At 44.6% G+C, this 17251-nt stretch overlaps 2 protein-coding genes across 11 annotated transcripts in view; one reads left to right on the top strand and one right to left on the bottom strand.

Moving 5' to 3' along the window:
- The window catches only part of SEC24A (SEC24 homolog A, COPII coat complex component), a 120434-nt gene that overhangs the window by 68486 nt on the left and 34697 nt on the right, over positions 1-17251 (bottom strand). For 5 of the 9 annotated variants that reach the window (XR_014836261.1, XR_014836262.1, XR_014836263.1 and 2 more), the window contains exon 1: positions 617-1012. The exons of 3 other annotated variants lie outside the window; for them this stretch is intronic. Coding sequence is in view for 3 of the 6 variants with exons in the window: in XM_005655001.4 (XP_005655058.2) it covers positions 617-713 (97 nt within the window). In the remaining 3 variants the exon portion in view is untranslated. 9 annotated transcript variants of the gene reach the window in all.
- SAR1B (secretion associated Ras related GTPase 1B) overlaps positions 10867-17251 on the top strand; it is a 30252-nt gene continuing 23867 nt past the window's right edge. The window contains 1 exon segment of one of the 2 annotated variants that reach the window (NM_001008689.2): positions 10867-10987. The gene's annotated coding sequence lies outside the window, so the exon portion shown is untranslated. 2 annotated transcript variants of the gene reach the window in all.

The following is a 17251-nucleotide window of genomic DNA, read 5'->3' as shown; positions in this document are numbered from 1 at the left end:
GCTTCCCCAGTGATCTAAAGACCTCTGGAAATTGAACAGATCCTCCCCTTAACTTAGTTGTTTCGAAGCTGAAAACCACAACAGGTGGCCTAACTACAATTCGGGGAAGGTTCAGGGAGAGATGAGCGGGCCCTAAAGAGGTCTCCCCAAAACATGCACTCACTCGTTCATCTCCGCCAATTCACACTGAGTATGACGCCCACCCCACTGCGGAACTGGAATGAATCAAACCCCAAATGCTGCTCTCTACGAGACGTGAGTGAGGCGGCGCGGAGGGGAAAGGCACATAAACAGACAATATGAGCCTTGGACGCGAATTGTGAGGTACGGCCCGCCTCCGTATTCCTCACTCACGTATACCCTGGACGTTACAGACAGCAAGGGCTCAACAACTGTCTGCTGAACGAATGAATAAATAATGAAAAACGAAACACTAAGACGAGCCGCGGTCTCCGTGGCGGGGCCTCCCACCCTGAGCCGCTCCCGACCCCGGCAGAGAGGTCACCCTCCCCTCCTCGGTCGCCTCAGGCGGCGGCAGCAACCAAAGGTCAACTCGAGCCGGGGGCCCGAACTTGGTCGTCCTCCCGCCCCCACGCCCCCTCTGAGCGGCACTTACCGTTGCTGTAATGAGACCCCGAGGCTGGGGCGGCCCCGTTCTGGGCCTGGAGGCCCGTGGGGGCGGCGCCGGAGGCCGGTATCCCGGGCTGGGACATGACGACGGTGTTCGTCGGGACTGGAAGGGGCTGGTCGGGGTCTGCGACAGCGCCAAGCCGACCCGAAAGACCACTGCTGGAAGCGGAGGGAGGGGGCTAACGACTTAGGGCTGGTGCAGGGAGAGAGAGCCGGAGGCGCATAAAGCCCTAGGCATGGCGCCACAGTCTCCCCAGCCCGCCGGCGGCCATGGCCTGGCCTGGGTGCTGAGGCTCGAGAGTCGTGCCGGCCGGGCCGGGAACGCCGGGCTGGGAGGCAGCAGCCGAGCGGAGAGAGACCGAGGGAGGCCCCAGCCGGAACTGCCTGTCAGCCGCCGGCCGCGCAGGCGCAATCGGGACACGTGGCACTTCCGGCTCCGGCCTCTCCCCCCTCCGCCGCCGCTGTCGCTGCCGGTGAGCTCTTCTCTCCCTGTGGGGCTGCCCAGAAGCCACCTGACTGCTCCGGGTGTCCCGGCCCGAAGGACCGTGCTTGGCCGCGCCTGCCACGTCACTGATTCTCACCAGCGACCGGAAGTGGCGTGTCACCGATACGGAAATCCCCACCGCGTGAACGTCATCTCGCCGGCACTGCCGGGATCCAAGCGCAATCCCGGCTTCAGTGGCAGCTTTCAAGGGGTGGGATGGACAGTTCCTCTTCTCTAGTTTTTGTGAAGATGAGCTGAGACGACAGACATCATCATCCCCTGCTGAGACTACCTCGGATAGCTGGACCGATTAATGTTCGTCGCAGTATTTCATATTTCGTCATATTACAGGTGTAAATTGTAAGGAAATTTTTTAAAGGGGTGGTTAATTATGCACATATGGTAAAAGTAATCAAATCCAAGAGGAGGCCTTTGCTTTTTGACCGGAGGATTCAGAAGTAATTTTAGTTTTCAAATTCGCTGATTCATAGCATAGTCACCCCAAATCTCATTAACATCTTATTTAAATGGCAGTTTTAGTTCCTCTTCTAAGAGTTTACAGTAAGGTGCAACAAACTTCCTTTTCAGGCAACGAGGGGTTTTTTTTTTTTTTTGGCAAGTTGACTTTTTACTTCTGAGGCCAAAGGGAGGTAGAAACTGGAGTAATTAGACAACATAGTTAACTAATGATCTCAATCCTCATCTTAGCCACCTTCATTATACTTAGGTTTTCCTGTTCTGAGCTGATTGATAAAGCGCTTCTTGAAACAACAGATTTGTACTGTTGATTAAAATGTCATGCCTAGGGTGCCAAAACCTGAGAAAGGTGAAATACATCTTATTTAATTCATTTGCAATCAAATGCCTGCTATGAAATGTTATATTACATACAAAAAAGAGTAAGAACTAAACTGCTAAGGCCTGAAAAAGGAACAGTAATAATTCAAATAACTATTACCCTTTATCCTTTTTCTGTCACCTGTCTCAGATGTGTAAAAATGTGTTTGCTGTGTGTGAAACTGAAAAATCAAACTCCTTGTACAAGATACAAGTACGAAGTCTTCTTTAGGATGAAGATGATAATTTTCATCCAACTGTTTTCAGCTGAGAGCCCCTATAACAAAATCCCAAATCATATATCCCAAGAACACCTGAAAACAGACAAAAACACAAGCCTCTCAGTGGCTTAAACAGAAAATCCTCAGAACTGAACCTCCCTGAGGTCAGACTGAAAAATCAGTATTGCTCTTCAAAAGAGCAGATCCTTATACCTGGTCTCAAACTTGCATTGGTTTAATTCTCTTTATTTTCTTTTTTCTTTTTTTTCTGCTTTTGAGGGCTGCACTCGTGGCATATGGAAGTTCCCAGGCTAGGGGTTGAATCAGAGTGGTAGCTGCCAGCCTACGCCACAGCAACACAGCAACTCATCTGTGACCTACACCACAGCTCACCACAATGCCAGAGCCTTAACCCACTGAGCGAGGCCAGGATCAAACCTGCATCCTCCTGGATCCTAGTCGGATTCATTTCCACTGCGTCACAACAGGAACTCCAAATGCAACTTTTCAATGATCTTAGTGTATTGACCTTGGCACAGGAGTTTGATTTGGTTAAATCAAGTTTTCTTTGGACTTTGTTCTGTTTAAGCAATGTCTGTGTTCAGAAAAAAAAAAAAAAGACTGTTGAAGAAGCATTAGCCATTTTAAAAAAGTAAGTAACTGCTGGTTAAATCCGGCTAAATAAACATAAATAATTTGCCATTAAATAAACGATGCTTTTTCTAAAACTTGTCCCTAAGTATCCTATCCCTGTTGTTGTTATTACTCCCTCCCCCCACCCCTGCAAAACTCCCCACAAACTATGGTTAATTCTTTCAAATGTTTTTTACATTTTCAATATACTCAGCTTTAAAATACCGAGGAAGAAGGCATCATTTCTCATCTGCATGCCCTCAGGAATAGTAGGAGGTGTGTTTTAAGTAACTGAAGCAAGACAACTTATTTACTTATTTATCCTTTTATTTTTTGGTCTTTTTTTTTTAGGCCCGCACCCTCGGCATATGGAGGTTCCCAGGCTAGGGGTCCAATCTGAGCTACAACCGCAGGCCTACACCACAGCCACAGCAACACCAAATCTGAGCCATGTCTGTGATCTACACCACAGCTCACAGCAATGCCGGATCCCCAACCCACTGAGCGAGGCCAGGGATCGAACCCGAAACTTCATGGTTCCTAGTCGGATTCATTTCCGCTGCGCCACAGTGGGAACTCCCAAATATTATCCACACATTGCCAAATCCTTCTCTGGCTTCTTAAAGTGTTCCCACATAAATTTTATTGAAAAATTATTAGTATTATTACCAGTTTTTAAGGGTATCAGTATTTTTGTTATCTATGTCTACCTTACACTACCCTACACTTTCCTAAACTATTGTCAATAATACATTCTATTTTGGCGTTCCCTTAGAGGCTCACCAATAACGAACCTGACTAGGATCCATGAGGATGGGGGTTCAATCCCTGGCCTCGCTCAATAGGTTAAGGATCTTGTGTTGCCAAGAGCTGTGCTGTAGGTCACAGAGGCCGCTCAGATCACCTGCTGCTGTAGCTGTGGTGTAGGCTGGCAGCTGCAGCTCTGATTCGACCCCTAGTCTGGTAACTTCCATATGCCTCAGGTGCAGCCCGAAAAAAGCAAAAATAACAATAACATAGTATATTCTATTTTGTTATCCTTGTTTTCTAGAACAACAGGACCCCTCACCACATGTGCCCCTTTCTGTGTCTTTTTTTTTTTTTTTTTTTTTTTTTTTTTGCCATACCTGCAGCATGTGAAAGTTCTTGAGTCAGCAATCAAACCTGGGTCACAGTGGCGACCTAAGCTGCCACAATGACAAGACCAAATCATTAACCTGCTGAGCCACCAGGCAACTCCCTGTGCTCCTTCGCATATATCTGTGTCCCAGATTTTCTGCACATTATTTTCAGAGCTTTCAACCCTATTTAAGAAAATTATAACCAAGAAAAGAAGCCACACTGATGTGTTTCAGTAAGGAAACCATACCATACAAAGAATATGTCATTAAATTCAATTACTTATTTGACCCAGAAGAGGGAGACAGGCTTTCCTGATACAATGTGCTGATATGCAGGAGTGGACTTGGGCCCACATCAGCCTAAGTCCACTCCGCCTGCCTGCTCCTGACGGTTGAATTGTCACTGATAAGCAGGATCAATTCTGTTTACTTTTCAGGATGGGGGACATTATTTTAAGTCTTCTCATGTTTTTTAAATTTGTTCTATTTCAAACAAACAACTAGTTTCGATTACAAACAGCAGGTTTGTTCTGAAACTCCTCTGTGGCTCCGTTTTGGGAACAGTTCCCTTGGCCTCATTTGCCTCTGACATGACATCTGTTTGTACCTGAAGTCAGTAGCTCTGAAGCCACATGATAGTACATGTACCCCATACCACACCAGCAAATCCCATGGCTTTCTTTGAAAACTGTTCATCGCTGTGTAGTCCTTGCCATTCTCACTGCCCCCTCTGGGTAGTTTTTATCCTCTTGCACTTGAATCAAATAGGGATAGTCTTTCTGGGTTTAGTCTCTCCCATCTATCCTGCACCTTGAATTGAGCTCCTAAGTACCAATTTGATGTCCTAGACCCTAAAAGCTGTAACTGCTGCCTTTGCTCCATCAAGTTCGAGTTTCTCTACACGGCCTTTCTCATCTCATTCTGAGTAAACTCCAAAGTCTTAATCACAGCCTTCAAGGTGTCACAGGACGTGGCCCTACTACCTCTTTCTCACCATCTGCCACACTCCCTCTCACTCGCCACTCCAGACACACTTGCTATCTCTCCAGCTACCCAAGCGCGAGTCAGATTCAACACTTATTTCAAATACCAGGGAGTGCCTGTCATGGCTCACCAGTAATGAACCTGACTAGTATCCATGAGGATGCAGGTTCGATCCCTGGCCTCCCTCAGGGGGTTAAGGATCCGGTGTTGCCGTGAGCTGTGGTATAGGTGGAAGACGTGGCTCGGATCCCATGTTGCTGTAGCTGTGGTGTAGGCCAGCGGCTGTAGCTCCTATTTGATCCCTAGCCTGGGAACTTCCATACGCCGCAGGTGCGGCCCTAAAAAAAAGGCTAAATAAATAAATAAATATTTTAAAAATTGCCTGGGATGCTCTTCCCCAAGACACCCATCTAGCTCAATCTCTCACCTGTTCAGCTTTTATTCAAAAGACACATTATGGCACAGGGCACGGCCTTCTCAGAACACCGTATGCAACAGTATACCCTCCTGCTCACTTGCTATCCCTTACCCTGATTTTTTTCTTCACAGAACTTATCATTGATGTACATTTGCTTTTATGTTTATCAATGTTTATGTTTACTCAGTAGAATAAAATCCTATACATATCCTGACACTTCTAAGGTAATCATTTTTATTTCCTATCTGTCTCCTCGTTTAGACTGTAAGAGCGTAGCAGCTAGAGTCTGTGTCCTATTCACCTCTGTATTCACAGCACTTGGCTCAGAGCCTCACACTTAGCAGGTGTTCAGTAACAGTTTTGAATGGATAAATTAAAAGTGTCATCTCGTCTAATCTTCTGTTCTGAATAATTTGTCCCACCTAATTCACTGCTATAAGTTCATGTTGCATTTGTAGTCTAAACCACATCGCTAGCACTTGTTTCTAAACAGTTATTCTCTGATTCTTTTAGATGCTTAACTATTATGTTACATTGTGTCCCATCTGATACTGATCTGGAGGAGTAGATGAAAGTGTCAGCCTCTGGTCAGGCTCTATCTCCCCTGGTAGCACTGGAGGGACAATATCAAAGGCCAATTCTCTTTCCTTTCTTTCTTTTTTTTTTTTATTTTTTGGTTTTTAGGGCTGCACCCATGTCACATGGAGATTCCCAGGCTAGGGGTCAAATCAGAGCTACAGCTGCCAGCCTATGCCACAGCCACGGCAACATCAGATCCAAGATGCGTCGGTGACCTACACCACAACTCTCGGCAACACCGGATCCTTAACCCACTGAGCGAGGCCAGGGATTGAACCAGCAATCTCATGGTTCCTATTCAGATTCATTAACCACTGCGCTACTACAGGAAACCCTCCAAACTGTTTTTTTTTTTTTTTTTTTTTTTAACCCTCAACCTCATTGTTCCTAGTCGGATTCGTTTCCACCAAGCCACGCCAGGAGCTCCTCTTTTTCCTCTCTTACTTCTAAATATATTCCTCTGCCCCAACCCCCTCTATGCACACCGTGGCGCCACAGTGTCAGAGATCTGAGATACAAATTCCCCTCTACACCCACCTTTTCATTGCACTGTCTACTGAATGACCTCACCATCTTCCTCCTTCATTCATTCATTCATTCATTCAACAAATACTGATTAAATGCCTTCCATTTGTCAGGTACCAAGCAAAAACATCACAGGACAGACAGAGTCTCTTCCTTCTGTGGAGTTTACAGTGGAGAAAATACAATAAAAATGTAAACTTATATACATATAGCTACTGGCCTACACCACGGCCACAGCAACGCCAGATCTGAGCTGCGTCTGCGACCTACACCACAGCTCACGGCAATGCCAGATCCTGAACCCACTGAGCAAGGCTAGGGATTGAACCTGTATCCTTATGGGTACTAGTCAGGTTCATAACTGCTGAGCTACAATGGGAACTCCCCAAATATGTATTTTTAAACTTCTAATTTGGCGAGTGCTGTTGAAGTATTGGTGGTGAGACAGAAAAATAGGAAGCAGGGACCTGATTTGGATAGGATGGTTAGGACAGAAGATAACATTTAAGCTGTGATCTGAAGGACAAGAAAGCTAGCAATACAAAGGGAGAAGATGGGAAGAAGGCCCCTGGGCAAAGGGAACAGCATCTACAAAAGCCAGAGACAGGAATGGGTTTGCTGTGGTGAGCCAGGCAGAAGGGCACAAGATGAGGTAGGAGAGAGAGGGGGCCAAAGCAACAGGAGCTTTATAAAAGCACTAGAAACAGTTTACAGACTTTGGGAAACAATTGAAGAATTTCACTCTTTAAGATGAATCCATTAAAAAAAAAAAAAATCAGTCTAGGGAGTTCTCGTCGTGGCTCAGTGGTTAACAAACCCAACCAACATCCATGAGAATGCAGGTTTGACCCCTGGCTTCGTTCAGTGGGCTAAGGATCCAGTGTAACCAAGAGCTGGGGTGTAGGTCTCAGATGCAGATCAGATCCTGTGTTGCTGTGACCCTGGCATAGGCTGTCAGTTGTAGCTCCAACTGGATCCCTAGCCTGGGAACTTTCATGTGCCGCAGGCGCAGCCCTAAAAAGACTAAAAAAAAAAAAAAAAAAAAAAAAAAAAAAAATCAGTCCAACAGTTGAGAGAATAATTGGTGGGGAAAGATTTGTTGCAGTAACCCAGGCCAGAAAGGATGGAGGCCTGCAGTAAAGTGGCTGTAGTGAAGATCTGACTCGCTAATCCAAGTTAAAACTTTGGACTTGGCTATTTCTTTTTTTCTTTTCCTTTTTCTTTTTTTTTTGGTCTTTTTGCCTTTTCTAGGGCTGCTTCCTGTGGCATATATAGGTTCCCAGGCTAGGGGTCTAATTGGAGCTATAGCTGCCCGCCTACGCCAGAGCAACAGCAACGCAGTATCCGAGCCGCTTCTGTGACCTACACCACAGCCTATGACAATGCTGAATCCTTAACCCACTGAGCAAGGCCAGGGATCGAACCCACAACCTCATGGTTCCTAGTCGGATTCATTAACCACTGCGCCATAACAGGAACTCCTGGACTTTGCTATTTCCTTTACCTTTGCTACCAAGATGTAATCAATGATGTATAGCTTCCAACCTCTCCACCTCCTCACACCTGACTGATTGCCTGTTTCTTTTTCCCATTCACCCATGTTACTCACCTCTGACCCCTATGATTGCAGCAGTCTCATTACTGATCTTAGCTTTCAGTTCTGACCTGTTCCAGCACAACCCACACTTGGCTGCCAGAGCAAACGTTCAAAAATAGGACTCTGGGAGTTCCTGACATGGGGCAGAGGAAACGAATCCGACGACGACCCATAAGGTTGCGGGTTCGATCCCTGACCTAGCTCAGTGGGTTAAGGATCCGGTGTTGCCGTGAGCTGTGGTGTAGGTCACACAGAGGGCTCGGATCTGGCGTTGCTGTGGCTGTGATGTAGGCCAGCGGCTCCAGCTCCAATTAGACCCCTAGCCTGGGAACCTCCACATGCCACAGGTGTGGCCCTAAAAAGACAAAAGACAAATAAATAAATAAGTAAAAATAATAATAAAAAATATGACTCCGACTGTGTTCCTATGCTGTTCACAACCTACAAAAGCTCTATAATTTGGGAGTCCAGGTCCTAGGTAGTTGAAATCTTTTTAGTCAAACCATGATACTTGCCTGGTGCTTTTCTCATCTCTATTCCTTTCAGAATGTTATTCTCTCATTATTACATATTATCCCTTCTGAATATTAATCCATCACCATTTTATATGTGCAGGAACTGAAACTTCCAGTGGCTAATAATCTTAAACCATAGTCTGAGACTAGAGGTTGTACTCTTAATTATTATGCTATATTAAAAATGCAGCTATCGGGAGTCCCTGTCGTGGATCAGTGGTTAATGAGCCCAACTAATATCCAAGAGGACACAGGTTTTTTGTTTGTTTGTTTTGTCTTTTTGCCTTTTCTAGGGCTGCTCCCATGGCATATGGAGTTTCCCAGGCTAGGGGTCTAATCGGAGCTGTAGCCACCGCCCTACACCACAGCCACAGCAACGCGAATACGAGCCGCATCTATGACCTACACCAGAGCTCATGGCAACACCGGATCCTTAACCCACTGAGCGAGGCCAGGGATCGAACCGGCAATCTCATGGTTGCTAATCAGATTCATTAACCACTGCGCCACTACGGGAACCCCTCCAAACTGTTTTTTTTTTTTTAACCCTGATTATGTATTACTTTTATAACAATAAGGATCAAGAATAATGTTTGGGGATTTAAGAGTCTCCTCAAACACTGATATCTCCTGCCTCTCCACTCCTTCGCACACACCTCAGGTTCCTACTTTGTTTTCCCTTCTTTCTTCCCACCTTCTTTTGTCGTTAGTTGTGGCCTAACACTTCTCTCTGCCAAACTATGAGGTCCTTGAGGAAAGAAACTGTGACTTGCTTATTGTCATCCCCCATTCCTAGTCATTTTACGATCTGTTGCTGAAGCCAGCAGGATTATAATTTAGATTTTTATCTAAAGGCTGACTAAAATGGCAGGAATATCAGGGAAGAAGGCATTGCAGGAAAAGAGCCGAGGAGTAATTTTGAGGAGCCCAGTGAAATGCTGCAGGCCACGTAAAAGTATTTATTAAACCAGACAAGATAGGTAAGTGGAAAGAAGAATAGAGGGAATGCGAACTGGAACAGCAGGCTCCTCCGACTTAGATCCTGGACTCTAGGGAAATTCTTTAACCCCTTTGAGGACAAAAATGTACCTAGGAGTCCTTCATATTATGAATGAATCATGTGCTCATATATATTTTTTTCTTTTTTATTAGGGCCGCACCCCTGGCATATGGAAGTTCCCAGGTTAGGGGTCAAATTGGAGCTGCAACTGTCAGTGTACACCACAGCCACAGCGACGTGGGATTCGAGCCATGTCTGCAACCTACACCACAGCTCACGGCAATGCCACAATCCCTGACCCACTGAATGAGGCCAGGGATCCGACACACATCTTCATGGATATTAGTCGGATTCATTTCTGCTGCGCCACAACGGGAACTCCCACTTGCTCGTATATATTATGCACCTATTGTATGCCAGGCACTGAAAATGGATTCAAGAGCGGAAAAGGCAGATGTGGTTCTTGACCTAAGGAACCTTGATAGAATATCTGTTGGGGAAAGCTATAGATAAATAATCATACAAATTTAACTGTACAATTATAAGCAACATAACTTCAATGATATGGTAAATTGTACAGTTGCTGGGAAGCCTGTAAAGGAGGGCTTAACCAAGCCTGAGAGGGAGGCTTTGATAAGAGATGGGGACCTGTGCTGACATGGGAAGAGTGTGTAGATGTTAGCAGGAAGGAGAGGAGCAATCTGGGGAAGACGTTCTGGCAGAGGAATGACAAGCACGAAAGGAGGACCCATGAGTAAGGCGTTTCCTGAGGCTGGGGGGAAAGAGGAGGAGATCTAGCAGAGCCATCATAGGCTTTGTTGGCAATCTATCGGAAAACTCTGCTTCGGTCCCCAAACACCTCCTTGTTCTGTCCGCATCACCTAGAATCCTAGTGTTGAGAGCAATCTTGGAAGCACTGTCATCACACTTTCATGCAAGGCACCCAAGGAATCCCATCTGAATACATTTAAGAAAGGCAGCATCCATTAGCAAAGAACTGCGGAGTCAGTCTTGCTTAAAGCTCAACAGCCAGCATCCAACATACTATCTGGCACGCAGTTACATTTTGTAAATTACTTGTTGAATTCAAGAAACAAGTGTACTTTAAAAATGTGTTTTTCAAAAAAGGATGTCACATATAATTTCCCCAAGCTAAGCATCTGTGTTCCTTTCTCTGTTTAGGCCCGCGGCCCCAGAAGCGCGTTCAGTTGGAGGTCTGGAGTTCGCCCCAGGTCTTGGCGCGCTCACGGTGGGATTGGCCGCGGAACCGCCAGGAGGCGGAACTTCGGCGCGTGGCGCTGCAGTCCCGAGAACCTTCGGGAGTGAAGCACCCGCCGGCCCGGAAGGAGCTGACGCGAGTTCGGGCCGCGGCAGCCATCGCGCTTGACACCGGAGTGCCGAGGGCCGACGCCGAGAAAGGAATCGCGTTCTCCCCAGTCGCAGGTGAGTGATGGCCTTTCCTCCCGGGAGAACCGGCGGGCGGCAGCGGTGGGCCCCGGGAAAAGAGCACTTTTAGGGCCTGGGCCCACCCGATGCCCCTGCCTGTACCCGGGCGAGGACGGGGCGCCTGTTTTTAGCCCCGGAATCTGGCGACGGGATAAGAGGACGGGTTCCTTTCGTGCTCCTCGGAGCCTGAGGGTCGTCGGGACGGGACAGCGCTCCTGTCAAACGGTGGGTGATTTCAGGAAGGAACGAGGTGACTCTGAACTGCAGGCAGGCCTTTCCTTCCCCTCGGCCTCAGTTTCCTCACCTGGGAAGGCGGCGGGGATCACTGACAGGTCAAGAGGCTGTGACGCGGTGTGTTGTTTTCAGCTCTCCCACTTAGTGTGGGGGGACAAATCGAGCTTCCTTACTATCAGTAGTTAACGTTTTGCCACAGCCCAAGTCCGAGTTTAGTGGGAAAAAGATACAGTGTTGGGGGAAGAACTGTTGTTATATACAGATTGTTCCAAGAGTTGCCAGCAAGATAGAAATTGATTTTGACAACAGCTGAAACTCTGATGTTGTTGACCAAAAGAACCAAACTCATCACGAATTTAAGGTATTAGGTATACTGGGGAAAATGGGGTGAAGAAATCCCTTTAATTAAAAAAATTAAACCTAATATTATTGCACTTTTTTTATACCAAGATTGGTACTACCACTGTGTCTCACTCTTAAGAATGTCCTGTGTCTTTTTTAAAATTTTGATCAATTTTATAAAGGATTTTTACAATGTATGGTCAATTTGACATTGGTAGAAATGTACCTATTTTGGTGCTTTATTTAGATTGTAAACAGCAAAACTACAGACATTTGGAACTACTTGCAACTTCATCTAAGATAATTAAAAACTGGCACATCTGGAGTTCCCACTGTGTTGCAAGGGGATTGGTGCTGTCTCTGGAGCACCAGGAGACAAGTTCGAACCCCCAGCCTGGCACAGTGGTTTAAGGGAACTGGCCTTGCGGATCCTTTAACCCACAGAGGCCTTTGCCGCTGGCCAAAAAAGGAAAAAGAAAAAAAAAAAAGAACAGGCACACTTGCCACTGTATCAGCATTTCTTCTACAGAGTGCTGGGTTATTTTCCCTGGTACTAAAGGAAATGTTTTTTTCACTTTTTAAAGTTTTACTGAAGTATAGTTGGTTTACCATGTTGTGATCATTTCCGCTTTACAACAAAGTGATTCAGTCATACACATTCATTCTTTTTCAGATCTGCCTCTAGAGTAAGTATTAATGAAGCAAGTGAAAGACGGAAAGGAACATTTACTGCCTACTAGGTGTAAGGCGCTAGCTATGCACACACAATCCATAAGGAAGTAGTAGTAGCATCATCTCTATTTTACAGACAAGGAATAAAGGAAGTTTTACACCTTGTCAATAATTAGTAGTGATGATATTTCAAAGCAATGTATATCAAATATTGTTTTAGTGGACTTGCATTCATTACCGAAATATTTTGAACTTTAAAAACTTTAGGATAGTTCATTGGTTCTTGGGGGGTTTTTTGTTTGTTTTATTTTTTGGCTTTTTAGGGTGACACCTGCGGCATATGGAAGTTACAAGGCTAGGGGTCAAATTTGAGCAGCAGGTGCCACCCTACTGCATAGCCACAGCAATGCTGGATCCAAGCCGCATCTGGGACCTACACCGCAGCTCACGGCAACGCTGGATCTTTAACCTACCGAGCAGGGCCAGAGATCGAACACACATCCTCACGGAGTAGTCAGGTTACTGCTGAACCACAACAGGAACTCCCATTGGTATTTTCTGAGGTACATTTTAACCTTCCTTTGCCTTGTACTTCAAGCAAGAATTGAGACAAAAGATTACACTATCAGAAATGAAAGTCACTGCCGCATCACTGGAAGCTTATAAGTCAGAATTCTGCAGTAATGATTCGTTATTTCTTCACCCTTTTCTTTAAATACATTTGCCTAAAACTCATTTAAATTATTTTTCTGCAAAACTTTACTAAACAAATAATTGTAAAATCAGGGTATGAAAAGTTCCTCTTCTTTATGTATAGCTTTTAGAACAATATGAGTTTAAAGTATTTTCATGAATTTGTCATGGCTTATGTCAGTTTTTATTTTCTTAATTCATTACAGGCAAGTTCATTACTCAGGCTCAAAAACAACTTTTTTAGTAGAGGTTTTTTTTTCTTTTCCTCTTAAAAAAATCCATTTATATTTGTCATATTCAACCTTATTTCAATTGAGTGTCACTTTTTCTTAAAGGAAAACTGAGTTTGTATTTTTGGGGGATTATACCAAAAGGTTTAGGTCCATTATTATAATTGCTATACATTCAGTCCTAAAATGTTTTCATGAGTTTTTCATTTGTAAAACTGTTTCAATACTTAAAAGCTGCAAAAAGAAAAATCCAACAACCTTAGGAGAGAGTATTTATAAAGCAGATAGTCTTGCAACATTCAACATGGTCACTGTCTGTTATTTTAGCACAGTTGTCCCTCCATATCCATGGATTCAGCTTCTGAGGACTCAACTACAGGTGGGAAATATTTGGGGAAAAAAGTTTCAGAAAGTTCTAAAAAGCAAAACTTGAAATTGCCACATGCTGTCAACTATTTACATGGCTTTTACACTGTATTTACAACTATTTGCATTGTATTAAATATTATTGGTATTTGAGAAATCCTTTAGGGTATCCTGGAGGATGCACGTAGAGTATATGTAGATACCAGGACATTTTTTTTTTTTTTTTGGTCTTTTTGGTATTTCTTGGGCCGCTCCCGCGGCATATGGAGGTTCCCAGGCTAGGGGTCCAATCAGAGCTGTAGCCACCGGCCTACGCCAGAGCCATAACAACCTGGGATCCAAGCCGAGTCTGCAACCTACACCATAGCTCACGGCAGCGCCGGATCGTTAACCCACTGAGCAAGGGCAGGGATCGAACCCGCAACCTCATGGTTCCTAGTCGGAGTCATTAACCACTGCGCTACGACGGGAACTCCAGGACATTTTTTTATAAGGGTCTCGAGGATGAGGATGCAGGGGCCTGGAACCAATCCTCTAGGACACCAAGGGATGACTAATGCACAGGGCCTTGCTGAAATTCTACAAAACGTGGTCCAGTGGAGTTTGGCTTTTGTGTTTCTAGCACTGTTTGAATCTGAGAGAGACCTGTGTATAGTTACTAAATTAGTTTACAGACATTATACCGATCTTAAGGAATTGCACATATTTTAATCATAAGCTTGACAAAATTATGTAGAAAATTGTGATTAACCTCTTCTAGTGAAATTTCTTTACCTACATTTGAAGGAAACTATTCTAGTGCCTTTTCTGGTGTCAGTGATGGTGTGTTTAATATTTAAAGTAAAATATACATCATTTAAAAACTTTTCCGTATTAATAGTTGTTAATATTGAAGTTAATTTGAAAATTAGCATTTAAAGTTTTCTGCTTTGAATTTCAACTAATTTAGTCTGAATGGATGAATACCACCTTATATTATTCAAAGTATTTTCATGCACATTATCATATTTAATCATTCTTACCATTCTGTGAGGCACATGTTTCTCTTATACATAGGGAGCAAACTGGGGCTCACAAAGACTGGCTTTCCCAGAATGAAATAACAGTATTTCAGAAGATGCATATTCAGTTTAGGTTTTTTAAATTCTGGGACAGGTACTCCATCCATTTAAGCTCTACTATGCTTTGCTTCCCAAAGTTAATGTATTGATTCCAGAATCCTATTCTGATGTATTTATTTCTTAGAATATTATAGCTTTTATTTTCTCCCAGCACTACTTTGGGGAGTAATTTTGTTTTGTTTTGTTTTTGGCTGTGCTCAAAACATGCAAAAATTTCCAAGCCAGGGATCAAACCTGCGCCATAGCAGCAACCCGAGCCATGGCGATAACGATGGATCCTCAACTCACCGATCTACCAGGGAACTCCTGGTTCATTAGTATCTTGTCATTTTATGTATAAATGCTTTGCTAAACTAGTTATATTAATTGTAAATATTAAAGGCCATGTAAATTTTTAACATTTAACTTAATTTAATTAATTTATTTTTTGTCTTTTTAGGGCCGCACCCACGGCACATGGAGGTTCCCAGGCTAGGGGTCGAATGGGAGCTGTAGCTCCCTGCCTACGCCACAGCCACAATAATTCAGGATCCAAGCGATTTCTGCGACCTACACCACAGCTCACGGCAATCCCAGATCCTTAACCCACTGATCGAGGCCAGGGATTGAACCCACATCTTCATGGATCCTAGTTGGGTTCACTAACCACTGAGCCAGGGCAGGAACTCCTTCTTTAATTTTTTAATAATAACTTTATTGAGAGAGGGTACATAGCATAAAGGGTATTTGTACACATACTTCTCACCATTGTAAATGTACAAGTCAGTGTTTTCTGTATATTCACAATGTTGTGCAACCATCACTACTAACTCTAGAACATTTTCATCATCCCCAAAAGAAACCCAGGACTCATTAGCAGCTACTCCCCATTTCCCCCTTCCCCTGAGTCTGCCAACCACTAATCTACCTACACTAAAGATTTGCCTATTCTGGACATTTCATATAAATAGAATCATCCATACACATTTAATGGTTCTGTAATAATCTATGTGGGCAAAGAATCTGAAAGAGAATGGATGTGTGTACATGTGCAACTGAATCACCGTGTCGTACAGGAGAAATGATCCCAACATCGTAAATCAACTATACATCAGTACAACTTCAGAAATGAAAATAAAATAAATGGCTCAACCATTTGAAGAAAAAAAAGTAAGTTTGAGACAGAGCTTTCAAGGAGTTATTTGTAATCTGAGACTATCTGTTCCATTACAACCTTTGCACTGATTTTCATGATACCTGAGCAGGTCACTTTTTTAATCTGCGGAGCGACTTTTCCTGTTTGGTGTTCATGCAGTAAATAAATCTGCTGACGTGTATATGCTTCCCTGTTCTTGACCTTTGCTTTTCACATGTCTTAATAGTGTGTCCATGGTGTTGTGTAACCTGTTCTCAGGGCTCAGGTATCTGGTTGTGGCTAAGTAACTTTTACTCTTAGTTGAGCATGTTTAGCTCTCCTTTAAAATGACTAAGGACTCCTAGCTCGTTTTAAGGATCTCAGAAAGCACACCTTTATAGAAAAATAAATCTCTCATTAATTTCTAAAGCAGAGTCTTCCTATTTATGTTATTGGATTATTTATCTTGGGACACATTTTACAACAGCAAGTCGGTACCTACCATCCTTATAGAGAAAATCCATTTACCTGCACGGCTGACTTACTCTGCCCTCTGACAGCCCTCATGGCGCTCACCTATCAGCAGTGCTCTTCACTGAGGACTTGGCCACTTCTTGCTTTCTCCAACACCGCCCTCCACTTTTCTAGTGGATTCCACTTCCTGTCAGTGTGGACAGCAAATCCTGCAGCCCAGCTGCCCGAATCTTTCACCGCTGGTGCTCTTCAGCTCTGCACCCAGAGCTAAGTCGTGGGGTGTGCCACCATGCAGACCCCGTCCTTTTCTGGAATACTGAGCCCCACATTATCCTCTGCTTTGCTGGCACAGTTCGGACCCACCTTGCCCTTCCTGCCCCCTTTTACTACATCTACACCTGCTTCTCCCCTGCGCCCCGCCCCCAACCTGCCACACCCATGGCAAATGGAAGCTCCCAGGCCAGGGATCGAATCTGAGCCACAACTGCCACCTACGCCTTTGAATTCAGCTTCCTGCCACCGCCACCATACATTTCCAGGCCTGCCTGCCTGCCTTCTCTTAGAGGAAGCGTGTGCTCTCAGCCTGGCTCCTCCACCTTTCCCCTTTGGGTTGGTTCCTTCCCTTTCTTTCATATCTTTAACGTATCGTATCTCCCTTGCCTCCTTCCTTTCAATTTATCAACATTCTCAGGCCCTCACTCTTCCTTAAGAGGAAAATCTCATTTCCCTTATCTCATTTCAAACTTTGGTTTCTTTGGCTGCGCGTGCAGTGGCTTGACGTGGGATCTCAGTTCCCAGACCAGGGACTGAACCTGGGCCACGGCAGTGAAAGTGCTGAGTCCTAACCACTAGACAGCCAGGGGGGTCCCTCATTTTAAACTTTTTTTTTTTGGTCTTTTTAGGCCCGCACCTTTGAAAGCACCCTGGGTAGGGGTTGAACTGAAGCTGTAGCTGCCAGCCTACCCCCTAGCCACAGCAATGCCAGATCCAAGTCTCATCCAAAACTTACACCTCA

This window comes from Sus scrofa, chromosome 2 (assembly GCF_054392235.1).
Source record: "Sus scrofa isolate SSC_HxYL_T2T_F1_AM1 chromosome 2, Sscrofa_HxYL_maternal_Yorkshire_Landrace_v2.0, whole genome shotgun sequence".
NCBI classification, from domain to species: domain Eukaryota; kingdom Metazoa; phylum Chordata; class Mammalia; order Artiodactyla; family Suidae; genus Sus; species Sus scrofa.
The sequence above is the reverse complement of the archived record's forward strand: the minus strand, read 5'-3'. Positions and strand labels throughout refer to the sequence as shown.